Source organism: Dama dama, chromosome 11 (assembly GCF_033118175.1).
Source record: "Dama dama isolate Ldn47 chromosome 11, ASM3311817v1, whole genome shotgun sequence".
In the NCBI taxonomy this organism is placed as follows: domain Eukaryota; kingdom Metazoa; phylum Chordata; class Mammalia; order Artiodactyla; family Cervidae; genus Dama; species Dama dama.
Window position 1 is genome coordinate 58,228,633 of NC_083691.1, and position 17,593 is coordinate 58,246,225.

The 17,593-nt window shown below is 50.4% G+C and overlaps 1 protein-coding gene across 1 annotated transcript; it reads right to left on the bottom strand.

Moving 5' to 3' along the window:
• Positions 1-3,485: 3,485 nt before the first annotated feature.
• On the bottom strand, positions 3,486-15,072 carry NT5DC4 (5'-nucleotidase domain containing 4). The gene is given in 17 exon segments (XM_061156114.1): positions 3,486-3,511; positions 6,355-6,534; positions 9,551-9,606; positions 9,963-10,014; positions 10,445-10,615; positions 10,803-10,891; positions 11,107-11,225; positions 12,021-12,053; positions 12,577-12,660; positions 12,921-12,989; positions 13,158-13,251; positions 13,598-13,655; positions 13,727-13,849; positions 14,017-14,111; positions 14,192-14,314; positions 14,420-14,488; positions 14,996-15,072. Coding segments are annotated over 17 exon segments (1,518 nt in total).
• Positions 15,073-17,593: the final 2,521 nt, after the last annotated feature.

The following is a 17,593-nucleotide window of genomic DNA, read 5'->3' on the forward strand; positions in this document are numbered from 1 at the left end:
ACAACTAAGACCTGGAGCAACAAAATAAATAAAAATAAATAACTATCTTTAAAAAAGAGCACCCTAATTTCCTGAGGACCACCTCTTTCCTGCTCACAGTCTGTAGCTTAAGAGGAATGAACTCCACCCACCAGAACATATGACCCAGGTCAGGCCAACCAGCACCCATTATCTCTTGGCTAATGACATTGACTGGACAATGGGTTGTGTCTCACACAAAACAGTGAGACTTTTCCTGGTAGAGTTGCCAAAGAGATAGGATGGGAATCTGTAAATCTACTTATACCGATGGAGAAAAAAAGCCTACCTGAGAATGGCACCAATATGGAATAAGCCTGAGGGCTGGAGAGAGTGAGGTGACATCATTTGATACCCAGGCTAAAGCCCAGAGCCAGCCAAGCCCTGTACTTTCCAATATGAGACAACCAATTCTCTTTTTTGTTTTTTTAATTGGGGGATAGCTGGCAAAGGCCAATAGAGTTTTGCCAAGAGAACGCACTGGTCACAGCAAACACTCTCTTCCAACAACACAAGAGAAGACTCTACACATGGACATCACCAGATGACCAACACCAAAATCAGATTGATTATATTCTTTGCAGCCAAAGATGGAGAAGCTCTACACAGTCAGCAAGAACAAGACTGGGAGCTGACTGTGGCTCAGATCATGAACTCCTTATTGCCAAGTTCAGACTTAAATTGAAGAAAGTGGGGAAAACCACTAGACCATTCAGGTATGACCTAAATCAAATCCCTTATGATTATACCGTGGGAAGTGAGAAATAGATTTAAGGGACTAGATCCGATAGACAGAGTGCCTGATGAACTATGAACGGAGGTTCATGACATTGTACAGGAGACAGGAAGCAAGACCATCCCCAAGAAAAAGACATGCAAAAAAGCAAAATGACTGTCTGAGGAGGCCTTACAAATAGCTGTGAAAAGAACAGAAGCCAAAAGCAAAGGAGAAAAGGAAAGGTATACCCATCTGATTCAGAGTTCTAAAGAAAGCAAGGAGAGACAAGAAAGCCTTCCTCAGTGATCAGTGCAAAGAAATAGAGGAAAACAATAGAAGGGGAAAAACTAGAGATCTCTTCAAGAAAATTAGAGATACCAAGGGAACATTTCATGCAAAGATGGGCTCAATAAAGGACAGAAATGGTATGGACCTAACAGAAGCAGAAGATATTAAGAAGAGGTGGCAAGAATACACAGAAGAACTGTACAAAAAAAGATCACGACCCAGATAATTACGATGGTGTGATCACTCACCTAGAACCAGACATCCTGATTGTGAAGTCAAGTGGGCCTTAGAAAACATCACTACAAACAAAGCTAGTGAAGATGATGGAATTCCAGTTGAGCTATAGCAAATCCTAAAAGATGCTGTGAAACTGCTACACTCAATATGTCAGCAAATTTGGAAAACTCAGCAGTGGCCACAGGACTGGAAAAGGTCAGTTTTCATTCCAATCCCAAAGAAAGGCAATCCCAAAGAATGCTCAAACTACCACACAATTGCACTCATCTCACACGCTAATAAAGTAATGCTTAAAATTCTCCAAGCCAGGCTTCAGCAATACGTGAACTGTGAACTTCCTGATGTTCAAGCTGGTTTTAAAAAAGGCAGAGCAACCAGAGATCAAATTGCCAACATTCGCTGGATCATCGAAAAAGCAAGAAAGTTCCAGAGAAACATCTATTTCTGCTTTATTGGCTATGCCAAAGTCTTTGTGTGAATCACAATAAACTGTGGAAAATTCTTAAAGAGATGGGAATTAGCAGACCACCTGACCTGCCTCTTGAGAAATCTGTATGCAGGTCAGGAAGCAACAGTTAGAAATGGACATGGAACAACAGACTGGTTCCAAATAGGAAAAGCAGTACATCAAGGCTGTATATTGTCACCCTGTTTATTTAACTTCTATGCAGAGTACCATGAGAAACACTGGGCTGGATAAAGCATAAGCTGGAATCAAGATTGCTGAGAAAAGTATCACTAACCTCAGATATGCAGATGACACCACCCTTATGGCAGAAGGTGAAGAAGAACTAAAGAGCCTCTTGATGAGAGTGAAAGAGGAGAGTGAAAGTGTTGGCTTAAAGCTCAACATTCAGAAAACTAAGATCATGGCGTCTGGTCCCATCACTTCATGGCAAATAGATGGGGAAACAGTGGAAACAGTGACTGACTATTTTTTTGGGCTCCAAAATCACTGCAGATGGTGACTGCAGCCATGAATTAAAAGAGGCTTACTCCTTGAAAGGAAAGTTATGACCAACCTACACAGCATATTGAAAAGCAGAGACATTACTTTGTCAACAAAGGTCAGTCTAGTCAAGGCTATGTTTTATTCAGTAGTCATGTATGGATGTGAGAGTTGGACTATAAAGAAAGCTGAGCGCCAAAGAATTGATGCTTTTGAACTGTGGTATTGGAGAAGACTTAAGAATCCTTTGGACTGCAAGAGATCCAACCAGTCCATCCTAAAGGAGATCATTCCTGGGTTTTTATTGGAAGGACTGATGTTGAAGCTGAAACTCCCAATACTTTGGCCACCTGATGTGAAGAGCTGACTCATTTGAAAAGACTCTGATAACTGAGAAAGATTGAGGGCAGGAGGAGAAGGGGATGACAGAGGATGAGATGGTTGGATGGCATCACCGACTCAATGGACATGAGTTTGGGTAAACTCCAGGAGTTGGTGATGGACAGGGAGGCCTGGCATGCTCCGGTTCATGGGGTCGCAAAGAGTCAGACACGACTGAGTGACTGAACTGAACTGAACTGATAGCTGCTTTACAATATTGTTAGTTTCTGTTGTACAAAAAAAGCTATTTATATACATATATCCCCTCCCTCTGGGACATCCCTCCTTCATGCTCCCTGCCCCTTCCACCCTTCTAGGTCATCACAGAGTTATCACAGAGCATCAAGCTGAGCTCCCTGGGCTATACAGGAGGTTCCCACTAGCTATTTATTAATATTTACACATGATAGCATATATATGTCGATCCTAGTTTCAGCACATGGGCTTAGTGACATGCGGGATCTTAATTCCCCAACAGGGATCGAACCTACACTCCCTGCATTGAAAGGTGGAGTCTTAACCATTGGACTACCAGGGAAGACCCGACATGATGTGTTTTTTTAAAAACAAAAACAAAACACCGCATCAAATGAACAACCCCCAGACAGAAATACAGATGACTTCCTAGGAGTTGAGCAGAGTTCTAATCCAAAGCTGTCTATCCTTTCCCCACTTCCTCTGGTCTTGATGATATATCTTTAGCCCCACTCTTTTCCCTGCAATTCTACATGCTGACCCAGTGTAATAATAAACCAGGTTACATGGCTCATGCAATAAAACATACAGGACACTGGACACCAGAGATACAATGGTGACCCAAATGACCTGTCCCCATGGAGCCACAAGTCTAGTGGGGACACATGTTAAAGCATCACAAATGTCAGAGAAAGAGGATCAGGGAGGTGGGAGGCCCCTGAGACCTGAGGGAGGAGCAGAGGTGAGATAGAGAAGCACAGGAAAGGGCCTTGACCACCTCTTCTTTCTGCGGGGCTGCCCTCCTGCCCTCCCCCTCCCCACCCCTTCTCCCCTCCCTCTACCTCATCTCTTCCTCAGACCCCTTAAGGATCTTCTGCCAGGCCGCTTATCCCCCAGGCCATTTCTGCATTCTCTCTGCCCTAGGAGGGAATTCTAAGCATTCATTTTTGTAGTATTAAAATACTTTTTGTAATGCTGCTGGATTTCAAAGAAAAGCATGTGTCCTAGGGTCTGAGCAGTTTTCCTGGTAAAATACTATCCTGTAGGCCTTTAATAAGAGTCTAATGTTTAAAGAAACAAGGCCAGGTACTTCTCTGGGAGCCCAATGGCTAAGACTGCACTCCCAATGCAGGTGGCCCAAGTTCCATCCCACATGCCGTAACTAAGAGTTTGCATGCTGCAGCTAAGACCAGGTGCAGCCAAATAAATATTTAAAAAGACAGAAAACAGAGCTAAAAATATACTTTCTATTTCTTTAAAAAATAAAGACACATGTTCAGGGGTACCTAATCCTTTCCTGGAAAACTTGCCTCTGGTGACTCTGAGGCCCAAAAGTCAACACAGGAAGAAGAATGAAAGGTCTGGAAGCTTCTAAAATGCACAGGAGATGTCAAAAAATGTGAACTCTGAGCACAGGGCCTGTTGTCCCTTATTTATCCTCAGATATTCCAAATGTTTCCCCTATTTACCCACAGAAAATAAAACTAGCGAACTGGATCACATGCTTTCATTTCAAACATATATTCCTTCTAAGCCTCCACTGAGGGCAGGAGGAGAATGAGGCGACAGAGAATGAGATGCTTGGATGGCATGCATTGGAGCAAACTCCAGGAGATATAGTGAAGGACAGGGAGGCCTGGCATGCTGCAGTCCATGGGGTTGCAAAGAGTCAGACGCGACTGAGAGCCTAAACAACAAAAGCCTCCAGATGATAGCATTAACAAGAAAAGTGAACTCAAATTCAGTGAAGGGCAAGGGCTTAACACCATGGAGGAGCTCCAACTAGAATGAAGAATCAAGTTTTAAAATCACAAGTAGGACTTTTTGTAGATTTTAATGCATGTACATACATCAAGTTCAAAGACTATCTCGCTGTCTTTCACAGTGACTGGAAAGAACAGTTAATGAAGTCATCTATAGCCATTGTCATTACTAGTAACAGAATGAAAAAATTGAGTGCACAGAAACACTATTTTTAAAAAGAAATTTATAGAAATAAAAATGGATGAGAAAGGATACACTCAGGGGAACTGGGTTAAATAGTTTCACTTGGTACACACAAATGGCCCAGCAGCCAGGGAGAACAAGGTCCCTTCTTCCTCCCTAAAAGAAGGGCTCTTGGGCTCCAGATCTGTTACATTTAGGAGATTTCAATATGATTGCTTTCTCTCTCTCCCATATTTTTCCTGTTATCTGAAAAATATCTCATAGAAGAGGATGGTGATGCCAGCCATGTCCTAGATTCAGTCTGCCTCCATGCAGCCCTCCTGGTCTTCCTTTCTTTGCCCTCAGCCTTACAAGAAACAAAGAAAGCTGGTTATGGAAGCTTCTCAGGTTCACAAAGTGACTCCCAGCCAGGGGTAGGAAATGTGTCCAAATGCCTTAGTCTGCCCTGGGATGGAGATGAGAGGAGAGAATAACCAACACATCCCCAGAGAACCCACAGTTACAGAGGGGAGTGGGTCTAGTCCTCTGGTGGGTTGGGAGGGAAAAAATAGTTGCAAACCACTGGTTTAAGATTTGAAATAGCTCAGTCGGAATTCTGTTATCTCCACTAGCTTTGTTCATAGTGATGCTTCCTAAGGCCCTCTTGACTTCACACTCCAGGATGTCTGGTTCTAGGTGAGTGACCACACCATCATGGTTATCTGGGTCATTAAGACCTTCAGTTCTGTGTATTCTCCCCACCTCTTAATCTCTTTTGCTTCTCATTTAATATTATCAATGTACTTGAATTTTGAGCTTCTCCTGGGCAGGAGTAAAATGGCTCATAATTCAGTTTCTACTTTGTCAGGCACATGGGAGGCGCCTGGTGAAAATCACTGGTGGAAAGAATGTAAACTGAGCCTGGAGCCACCACACTAAAGGGAACCGATAAGATGGGCATTTTGAAACTCAAGCCCTGGGAATGCCAGGGTAGAAACAGGAACCCTTCTACAGGGCTCGGGGCTGCAGAACTAGGTGAGGAGCTGAACCTGCCACTCAGGAAAGCCTGGGTCTCCACTCAGAAGGCAGAGTCACAGAGGGGACGAAGAAGGAGCCCCTCCACTTTGTGTCCATAAAAGTCGCCTGCTGAGGAAGCCTGGCCAGAGAGAGTCTGTGTTCTGTCACCTCTCCCAGGATGAGGATGAATGATCCAGAGGATGAGGATGAATGATCTAGAGGAATGATCCAGAAGAGATGTGGGGAGATATGGACCCCCATTCAGTCAGCCGAGCAGGACCTGTGAGTCTGAGAGCCAGTGGTTCTTGGCCCTCTCAGACCCCCTGCCTCATCTTAAAACCAAGTATTTTCTAACACAACATTGCAAATCAACTATACTTCAATTAAAAAATAAATAAAACAAATATTTTCATTTGCTTTTCTTGATTCTGAATTGAGATTCATAGACAATATGATTGTCTCTATAATCTTAACAATCAATATCATACCTTAACTATAACAAATGAGAAATGAAAAGCAACGTATAATAAAATAATATGTATTCCTACATGAATATTCAGGAATGATTGCACTGGAAGACAAAATAGCTCCTGCAGACCTCCCAAATAACCCCTCGGGTTGATACTGCTCCACTGGGACCCCTGCTCTAGCCCAAGAGGAACCCCCAAGTCTCTGAACTCCCCGGCCAGTCCACTGGCAGCCCTCACTTCCCAGTAACTCAGCCTCTGGCTGCAAGAGAAGAGGCTGAAGGCGGGAACCAGACCGGCCCTTTCTTGCTCCACTGCTGTCTCATGGGGCATCTGTAAGGACCAACACAGGAGGTGGAGGAGCGCCATCGGTGCCGAGGCCTTCTGGAGTCCCCAGTTACACATCAATACCCCCCAACGCCATCCTCTGCCCACAGCTGCCAGCTTCCTGCCCAGTGATGCTACAGAAAAGGGAGCCCAAGAGGGTCAGCAGGAGGAGGAAGTTTCTGGCAGATGGACTTCACTTCCTCAAAAATCCCAGGCAGCACTGCTGGGTAAGTTCCGGTTTCTTTGGCTCTTTCACCCGGGTGCTCTGGATGCTGTTTCTTCACCTGTCTGGTCTCTACTTTAGCAATGGTGTCTAACTGCACAATAACGCCTCAGACGCCCTGCTTTGCCTACGGGAATCCTCCAGCCTGCTCATTTAACAGCCCGGAGATGAGAAGAGGCTGCACAACGAGAGCTCAGTGCAGTAGTGTGGTGCAGGGGACAAAGCAGCCCTGGATTCAAATCCTGACTCTGCAGCCTACCTAGCAGCAGTCTGAACCTAAGTAATTTAGGTTCTCTGCACTTCCAGTTCACCAGTGGTAAAATGAGGAGACGAAAACCTACTTTGCTGAGTTATATTAAGCATTAAGCAGAATCACTTAAAAACACACACACACCCAGCCCAGAAACATAAAATGGTTTCTCCTGCTCTCAATTATCAGGAAGGCAGCTGAGAGTGGCAAGAAAAACAGGGTGCACGGAGCCCCAGAGAACTAGCTTCAAGTCTAGATCCTTGACTGCAGACAGTACATCATCTAAGATGGAAATAATGACCGCTTGTTGGGAGAAGGGACATGCATGCCCCGGGGAGTTCTGCACTGGTCAGTCTCATGGCCTCCATGAACCCTGTGGCATCACTGTCGCCTTCACTTCCCTGCTCTTGACTGAGAAGCATTCCAGGTCTTCCAGAGGAAAACCAGCTGGAGTGTTTACTATGCAGTCTGCTGTTTCGTCCACTTCCCCTGCGATCACTGTACTGCAGTTACTGAGGGTAGGGGGACCACAGCCTTCCTCCTTGAAAGTGGTATCATGTGTACTAGGGAGATAATGCAGTCTCAGTTTAAAGCAGGAGTTAAAATTGAGCAGGAGGAAAAAAAAAAAAAAATTGAGCAGGAGGAAAACTTCCTAGCAGAGGCATCTTATCTGTAGAACCATAACCCGTCCAGAGTATTCTTGATGAGGCAGACAGTTATCTGCAAGGGTTTGGCCCATTTGTGCCTGGAGATGGGAGAGGGGGGTCTGGTGACCTCAAATGCTCTTGGCAGGGCCAACCACCCATGGGTCCTTCTGGGACGGAGGTTCAGGGATGCTAGGGAGGTTCCGCAGGGACCCACCAGCTCCAGGGCCACCCGGTACAGCGAGCTGAGTGGGTGGTACAAGAAATTGAGGCAGGTGGCTGTGTAGAGGTCGGCGTAGCGCATCAGCTGGCTGGAGAAGAGTTTCTGGTGGAAGCCACACCGGAACAGGCTGCCCATCACACTGTAGCACAGGTCCAACTCCCGGCTGACTCTCTGGCAGAGGGGCAGCTCACTGATTCGAGATTCCATTCCCCCCAACACCCTGGACCTGCATCACCCACAAGTGAACCTGTCTGCCAGGGTCAGGCCCAGCTCTGCCCTCCCGGGAAACAATCCCCTAAGGACACTGAGGACTTCCCTCATAGCTCAGTTGGTAAATCACCTACCTGCAATGCAAGAGACCTGGGTCCGATTCCTGGGTCAGGAAGATACCCTGGAGAAGGAAATGGCAACCCACTCCGGTATTCTTGCCTGGAGAATCCCATGGACAGAGAAGCCTGACAGCCTGACAGGCCACAGGATTGCAAGAGTCGGCCACGACTTAGCGACTAAACCACCACCACCACCAAGGACACTGAGGCCCTCGCCCACCACAGGGAAGGGGCTGCCATGGTGCTCAGCCAGTGCGGGCTTTGGGAGGTGGGGCAGCTCTCTCTGCTTGGCCCCAGGCCCCACTCCTTGCTTCCCTGCCTGGCCCTGGAGAGCGACCAGCCTGCTCTACACTCTCAGCATCACTTACTTTCTGGTAAGACCCACACACCCAGCCCCACTCCTACACCACCCCCCTAGCAAGCCCCCACCTCATTACAGGCCCTGCCTTCAGAATCTAGAAAAGCATTCCATTCCCTGGTAGTCCTGTGGTTAAGAATCTGCTTGCCAATGCAGAGGACACGGGCTCGATCCCTGGTCCAGGAAGATGCCACATGCCTCGGGAACAACTATGCCTGTGCACCACAACTATTGAGCCTGTGCTCTGTGACAGGAGAAGCCACCACAATAAAAAGCCCACTTGCCCGTGCACAACAGTGAAGACTCAGGTCAAAAACAAACAGTTTTTTTAAAAAAAAGAAAAATGGTCCCGTGTTATCAAGTGTGACCAAGGGCTTCCCTGTTCCCCTTTCTGTGCCTCAGTTTCCCCACCTATAAAATAAAGGTGACAATCCCTGTCCAGTCCCCCTCGAGGAGCTGTGGGAGGATCACACGGCATGAAAGCACTGAATTTCCTACAAGAGGTTCAACCGAGATCCTGCCCTATTGGTCCCTACTGGGCCTGGGAAGGTCGAGTGGCCTGAATCCCTGTGGGACTCTTCCACCTCTAGTGACTTGTCAGGAAAGACACTAGGGAACGTGTCCTTTCCTCACCCAGACCCACCAGCGCATCCACCCTAAAGCCTGTCTTCTCAGGCCCTTTGTCTGGCTGACCCCAGATGCTAACCAGGCAGTCGGTCACATGAGGACCCAATCCAGGAGGCAGGCACTGCTCAAGGTTAATGGTGGAGATGGAAAAACCTCAACCCCTCAAGAGCACACTGCTGTCATTCAGCATGTAGGCCAGCAGAGGGCACCAGCTCACAAGGCCCAGTGGCACTCCTGGAGACTGGGGGAGTCATAACTGGGCTCTGGGGACCTGGGAAAGAGCTAATCTAGGCAGGCAACCTGGAGACACACGCCTCACCCTCTGCCCCGCCAGGCCCATCCCCTCCTCCTCAGCACCCTGCTCTTCCCCGAATCTCCCTCTTGGTGGAGTTGATGAGTTGCAGGCCGTAACTGCTGCCATCTGTGTGCCCAGTGCAAAAATGGCCACTTGACCCAGGAGGAGAGGAGCTGGGGGCCCCAGAGTCTCCAGGTACAACCTCTCCAGATGGCATGGGGTGGGAGACACTCTGCAGGCACCCAGTGGGGGCGCTGAGCTGGGTGTGTGCCCACGTGTGAGAGGGTCAGTGGTTCAGGAGGAAGGGCCTAGCGGTCAGTGTGAGCATCTCAAGGGGATCAGAGTCCAGTTTAGTAGGGAAGCCCAGTCTGAAACAGATCATGATTTCCTGAGCAACCTGGCATGGACCCTGCTGCCAGGCATGGACATGGACCACCACCCTCCATCCTGCTTCCCTCCCAGGGTAGGGGTCACAGGTCAGGGCTCTCACTGGTACAGGTCTGCTAGATGCGTGTCCAGCCTCTTCAGGGTCTCCATTCACTCTGTGACGTCAGTGACTCAAACCCAGCCCTTAGAACAAGCCCGAATTATTTGGGTTCATAGTAACTCCTGACTTCTCGGCTGGAGGACTGGGCCTTGCACTCACTAAATTTCTCAGGGTGAGTAGGGAGGATGCAGTCAGGTGAGGGAGTAAACATGGGACTACAGAAGCACCACGGGGCTCTGGAGTTAGGAGACAGGATGTGAGTCTCAGCTTTAGCCCTCCAGGCTGTGTGACTTTGGGCAAGACACTTAACCTCTCTGGGTCTCTGTTTCCTCATGAATAAACAGATCCACTCTCATAAACCACAGAGCAGACAGTATGATCATGGTCACTATTGACCCCACATAGGAGAGAGGGGACGATGACCATGGTGCAGGCTTTAGCATCACTGGCCAGTGCCCCCTGCTGGTCTGCCCCCTACAACTCACCCTTCTCTTGGGCCCAGATGCCCAACTCCCAGGACAGCTCAGGAACCACCAGACAAGTCTGCCAGCCCTGCTGCTTCTTGGACTTGAGGATGTCCCCAAAGATGTGATCCCCAATGTATAGGATGTCCATGCCCTGCACTCCGAGCAGCTCACACACCACGTCCAATGACCCTGCCGGACCAGGGAAGGACAGGCCCACTCACAGTCCTTCCTGTCTTAGCGAGCAGGCTGGGGACAGGGGTTCCTAGTCCTGTCCTGGCACGCAGGCCTGGGATGTGGGCTTCTAGATGAAGGATGGTCACTAAGGAGGAATGGGAGGGAGGGAGGGAGGGAGGGAGGGGAAAGGGGGAGATGGTACTTCCAGAGTAGACAGCACAGTGCTGGTAGGGGCCAGTGTAGGTACCAACACAGAGCTTGTCCGTGTCCTGGAGGGGGCAGAGGGGTGCCCTGGTCAGAGAGGGTGGGGGCTTGGGACTGGCAGGGGTAACTATGGGGTGAGGAGAGAAGGGGGCCACAGAGGGCCCTGAAGGAGTCCCCTCCCTGGATCCTTGCCTCCAGGGACAGACAGACAGCAGAGCAGCCACCACCAAGGGCAGGTCAAGCCTGAGAGGCGGGCTCCCTCCCCACAGTGGGTTCATGGGTCACGAAGGACAGGCCTCGACCCCTGCATTACCATGTTGACCTGTCTCAGCACTGTTCCCTCCGCGAAGAAGTGGGGCTTCTGTGTGTCCACCACGATCAGATCAAAGTAGGACCTCCAGGGCCTGGCTGCAGCCTCAGCCTGCAGGTGGGTGGACGAGACATGGTGGGGCACATGGCGAGGCACGTGCCAACACACGCGCTCAGCCTGGAAAATCTGATTCAGGCTCTCAGCCAGGTCCTCACCCACAGCTGCCCCACCCACACCTGGCCGGGATGCCTGGCTCTGGACCAGTGAAAACTCGCCAGCTCCCCCATCTCAGCCCTGGCCTCTCAGCCAGATGGGACATCCCAGGGCTCAGGAATCCGGGCCTCTGACCACCCAGCATCCCCAGCCACACTGGCAGGACGTGCTCAAAAGCTATTAGCAGAGGCCAGCATTGGATGTTGAGTGGGCTGTGTCAGCCCCTGGAGTCCCTCGTAGCACAGAGTCAGAGGCCCAGGGACACAGGATGAGAGCACAGATTCCTCCCCCCCCACCCCCCAGCTGGAGCCCTGCTTACCCATTAGCCGGCCGGGTCCCCACAAGGTATGTCACACTGCCCACCCCCAGGCCTGCCAAAGCCACTTCTCACCCTCTCCCTCACCCTCTTCTGCCCCATCCAGCCCCTCCCCAAATATCTAGTCACTTTTCCAAGGTCTCCCCACCCCTCCAGGCTCCTCCCATAGCCTGGCTGAAGTCACAAGTCTCCCACCCACTGAGGAAGTTCCAGCACCCACTGGGGAGTTTCCAATGGGCCCACTCAGGTGAAATGATCCCTCCCATACCCTTGGTTCCTCTGGAGGAGACAGCTGGACATGGGAGGGACCTACAGCAAGGTGGCCCGGCCTCCCTGCCCTAGGCACAGCCTCCAGTAGCCAGGCCCATGGCACTCACCTCACCAGTGCCTAACAGGTAGGTCATGATGGCCTAGCAAGGAAAAGCCAGGAGTTAGAGCACCTAGCTGGGTTAGACCAAGGGCTGCCAAGGCCCTCAGCCACAGGACACACCAGGGACCACAGGAGCAAGATGGAGGGGAAATGGATAATTTCACAGAGACCCTAGGCTTCCCTGGTGGCTCGGGGTAAAGAATCTGCCTGCAGTGCAGGAGAGGCAGGTTTGATCTCTGGGTCAGGAAGATACCCTGGAGAAGGAAATGGCAACCCACTCCAGTGTTCTTGCCTGGAGAATCCCATGGACAGAGAAGCCTGGCTATTGTCCACAGGGTCACAAAGAGTCAGACACGACTGAGTGACTAACATTTCACTGAGACCTTAAAAGGCCAAGAAATGGAACCCAAGATACCAACCAGGCAGTGAGGGTTTCACCCCCACTGCTTCTCCACTCCCTCACTGTTTCTGCAGGTCCTCAGCTTACCCAGAGCCAGAAAGGAAAGTTCTCTGGCCCAGAGGCTGAGCCCCGCCCCTCCACCCACCTCCAATTACACACTCACATCTGTGTAGTTATAGCTACTGTTGGTGGCCAGGAACACTTTTCCCACCTCCCTCATCTTGTCCAGCAGGACGGGGATTCGTGCCTGGGGCAGAGAGAGGAGCCACCTCCAGCAGTGGGGCCTCCCCAGAGCTGCCCTGGGAGCCTGTTCTCAGGTTTCAGCCCCATAGGTGGGCAGGGGGCCCCAGGTCAGGCAGGAAGGCAAGGAACAAGACCAGGATGCATAGCTCTGTCCACATCTTGAAGAAGGAGCCAGGGAAAGGAGGAGCAGCCCCACTGCCCTGGGGGAGGAGGGGACAAGGGGGACAAAGCTTAGTCATGACCCTAGTCTAAGGCCACTCACACCTTATCCAGCTATTTCTCTAAGTCATCCAAGGTCTTCTCCTTGAGACAGCCCCACAGGAGGGAGCAGAGCTGTGAGTTCACATCTCATGTGTGTATGTGTGTGTGTGCACATGGGCATGCGTGCACATGCCTACATCCAAGATGAAGGAACCCAGACCACCATCCTCAACCGGAAGCAGAGTGAAACCTTATGGGATCTGGGGACCTGGGTGCGGCCTGGGGTCCTGGGACACTCACCGAATGGTGGACATAATCCATGGCATCCATCACATCCTGGAAGAGGCTTTGGAAGGACATGAAGAGGTTCCCATGCTGATAGCCCATGTCACAGCTGAGTCAAGCCAGGAGGGAGGCTGATAAGGGCCGCCGAGGTGACCACCACCCTGGAGCCCCATCAGTGGGATCCTTCCATCCACAGTGAGGACACTGGGTTCATGTCCCAGCCCTCTTGGGAGGGGTGTCACCCTGTGCCGAGGGTCACCCCTAGGGGGTATCAGTTACACAGTTGGGGGCTCCCACATCTAAGGCCTTCCCACTGAGTTCTTGAAGCCCTGGGAACCCCTTAGGAGGAGCCTCTGCCTCCTGCTGGAGCCCCCACTTCAGGGCTTGGCCCCTAAGGGGAGCAGTATCCTGCTGGGTCACCCAGGGCTGGGGGAGGGGAGGGGCACAGAACGCACTTGATGTAGCGGGAGCAGCCAGAGAAGAAGTCTACCAGGCAGGCATAGAGGTAGGTTTCTGGGGGTGGGGAGGCAGGTCAGTCTCTGGCCCAAAGATCCACCATCAGCCCGCAGTCCATCATCCCTCACCAAGCAGGTTGAACATCATGTTGAGGATGTGAAACCGCTGCAGGTCGTCCCTCTGAATGAACTTGCTGGGGTAGAAGCTCCAGACCTCCAGAGGGGGCAGTGAGCACTGTGCCATGATGCCCCCTCCACAGCGCCCCCCAGTGGTCGGCCAGGCCCAGCCACTCCTTCGCGCCCGTCCCCGTCCTCCTGTCCCTCTATCTCCAGCTGGCATTGACGAGCCCCTGCTGTGTGCTTGACTCAGCCCCCAACGTCTTTCCTGCAGCATCCTTGCCCCCCAGCCGGTGCCTTACTCGAGAGGGAGGAGAAGCCGTAGGTGCCCTGCAGCACGTTCCCCTGGGCATCCACCTTCAGCAGGTTTCTGTAGAGCGCGTCGAATACCAGCCCCCTGGGTGAGGGCATAGAGGCTGTGAATGTGGTGCCGGGGCCGGGACTCGGCTCAGCATCCCGCCCCCGGGCCCTGTTCACCTGGTGGGGAAGGTGGGGTCGTAGGTGTAGCGCAGGATCTCGTGCGGGTATCCGATGCACACCTAGCGCTGGAGCAGCAACTCAAAGGCCAGCGTCTCATAAGCCGGGGACTTGTAAGCTGCGGGCAGAGCAGACCCAGGCCCGCTGGTGCCCATTCCCCAGCCGGCGCCCCCGGCCCCCAATTCCTCACCCCCGCACCCCCACCCCTCCCCCTCTCCGCTATCAGCCAGAGTTTTGTCCACGTCAAAGCCGAAGCAGCCAAACTTCCCCATCATCAGGCCGCAGTTGACAAAAATCCTGGAAAGGGGAGGATGTCCGGATCAACGCCCCCAAACTCCAAGGGCCAGGGCTTCCCTGGGCCTGCGTGTGTCTGAGCACACGTGTGTATCTGAGCACGTGTGCCAGCGTGTGCAGGGCTCCTCTCACCGTGGGAGTGTTCTGGGGGCATCCCCAAGAGCGAGGATGTGCCCTGGTCAGTGGGGTTCACTTTCCTGATTGAGGTCGCTGTGTCCAAGCTCAGAGATGTTGCGTTTGTCCCAGCTGGGTCGCACAAAGCGCGTTGTCTGGGGGGTGGGGGAGGGGAGAGCCCCCTCCCCCCCTCAGTGTACACAGTCAGTTTTCTATGTGGTCAGCCGCTGCCCACCTACAGGAGGATGTTCCCTTGTGAGAGCAGGAGCTTGCCTGTGTTTCAGTGTCATCATCTCTGTGTATTTGAAGGAGTCAGTCCCGGGGCTGCTGTGTTGTATGGGGTATGTCAGGAAATGGGGTGTTTATCATGATCCCCTCACCCCTCATCCATCTCACCGCTGATGCCAGTCCAGCTCCACGGCCTGCGGCTCTCCTCTGGCCTCCGTTAGCTCTCTCCCATCCACACTGGCCATCGCCACCAGGTGTGAGAATACCATGGTTCTTTCTCCAGTCACCTGCCCACTATCAGTGGTGTCCAGCAGCTCTCCCCTCCCTCAAACCTTCGCGACAACACTGCTGACCCTGCTGGCCCCACCCTGGCCCCCATCTCCTCCTCCTCTGAGGGAGGAGTCAGCCAGGACAGTCTCTGGTGTCCCTTCTGTTTTTAAGTGCATGTGCGCTCAGTCTTGTCCGACTCTTTGAGACTCCAGGGACTGCAGCCCTCCAGACTCCTCTGTTCATGGAATTTCCCAGGCAAGAATACTAGAGTGGGTTGCCATTTCCTCCTCCAGGGGATTTTCTCAACTCAGGGAGTGAACCCACGTCTCTTTTGCATTGGCAGACTGGTTCTTTACCAGCTGAGCCATCAGGGAAGCCCCTGTTTTTTAAGACAGAAACCAGTAATAATCAAGGAAGAAAAATTCATCTGTATTATACTATCTTCACTTCTTGGATTTATGCATCCAAGGACCACAACGACCTAGAATGTAGCAGAGAACTCAGAGTGCAACAAACATGGAGGTTGCAAAGGCAGGAGACTCATATGCTTTAAAAATAAATGACTGTCCCATGACAGAGGGTAGCAGAGATAAGCATTTTAAGAGCTTTGAGGTACTGTTCTGAGAATATATCTTTCTGTTCCTGAGTAATGTGGTCCACTGTTAGAACATCTAGAGTGTTTTTACCGTAGCTGTCAAAGGCAAGCTGAGATTCCAGGTTACTGTGCTGAACTCTGCGAAATTTCCCTTGGAGTGTCATCTGAATGTCAAGTTTGCTTGCCACATTTGTGGCTTCCTCAAACCAAAATTCATGATAAACTTTGATATTTTCCATCACTTCACTTACTGAATGCAAGTAAGTGTATTCAGTAAGTACATGACAGTCAAGCTACTGGCTGCGCAGAAGACATGACTATGTCTACTGCCTCATCTTGATTTACAAGCAAAACATAGAAAACTTACAAAAAGAAGTGTTTGTGGTTTACCTAGGAATAATACACAAAATATTGCGGTTATTTTTAGTGAAGGAAATAAACTTTTGCATAATTAATTTCAACCTAAATAAAGTGTGAATTTTGTTTTAAAAACATTTTTAAATAAATAAAGTGTCTAATAAAGAAAGAAAGCACTTAGGATTCCTGCTTTACAAACAATTCTAGCACATTGGGTTATCAGTCTTCCTAGCCCAAGACCATTTAAAGGAGTAATTTCTGGAGACTTCCTTGGTGGCTCAGGGGTTAAAAATCCACTTTGAGATGCAGGTGACCTGGCCAGGGAACTAAGATCCCACATGCATTGGAGTAACTGAGCCCCCACACTGCGACTACTGAGTCGTGCATTCTGGAGCCCGAGCACAAAGAAAGATCCCACATGATGCAACTAAGATCCTGCATGTCACAACCAAGACCCGACACAGCCAAATAAATAAATATAAATTGTAAAAAGAAAAAAAGAATTGCTATAAGTGTGCCTAGTTGCTCAGCCATGTCTGACTCTTTGCAACCCCATGGACTGTAGCCTGCCAGGTTCCCCTGTCCATGGAATTCTCCAGGCAAAAATACTGGAGTGGGTTGCTACTTCCTTCTCCAGAGGATCTTCCTGACCCAGGGATCAAACACACATCTCCTATGTTTCCTGCCCTGAAGGTGGATTCTTCACCAGCTGAACCATCAGGGAAGCCCTCGAAGTGTACCAGAAGCTATAAGAAATGGCAGATGACTAGAATCTCAGAATCAGGGGGAAAAAAGTACAAAAATGAGTACCCAAGAGCAGAGTCATTGTGATCATTTAGTGCAGAGCTGTAAACAGGCCCTGTGCTGTGCTGTTCTTAGTCACTCAGTCATGTCTGACTCTTTTCGACTCCATGAACTGTATGTAGCCCTCTAGCCTCCTCTGTCCATGGGGAGTTCCCAGGTAAGAATACTGGCGTGGCTTATGCCTTCCTCCAAGGGATCTTCCCAACCCAGGTCTCCCGCATTGCGGGTGGATTCTTTACCATCTGAGCCACCAGGGAAACCCAATCAGGCTCTAAGTGTCCAAAATTGCTGGTTTTGCAACAAAGCACAATCATTTCCATTTAGAGTTTTGACCTGGATCATCCAGAAAGACTTTAAGGATGTAGCATGTCCTCTTTTAAAAAGGAACACAAGTTTATGATACATTTGATAAAATATTCTCTCCAAAATGGCGAAACTAAATGAAGTTAGACACCGTTGAAGGGATAGAAATTATCTGGGTGGAAGAAAATATTTCAGTGAAATAGTTAGTCCCATCCTTGGTAATTCCAAATGAACAACGGTTAGATGGTAAGGCAAGATTATGGAGGCTGCAGGAGGTACGTTAGCTCATTTTCACCCACCTCTGCCTAGAGCCCTCACAAAGACCCTGGACTTTTCAACAGCGTGCAAGACAAAGGCAGAGGGAATGTTTCAGAGGAGGAGGCTAAAGAGACATGCCAACTAACTGCAGTATCTACTCTCAGATATTCAATCGGGGA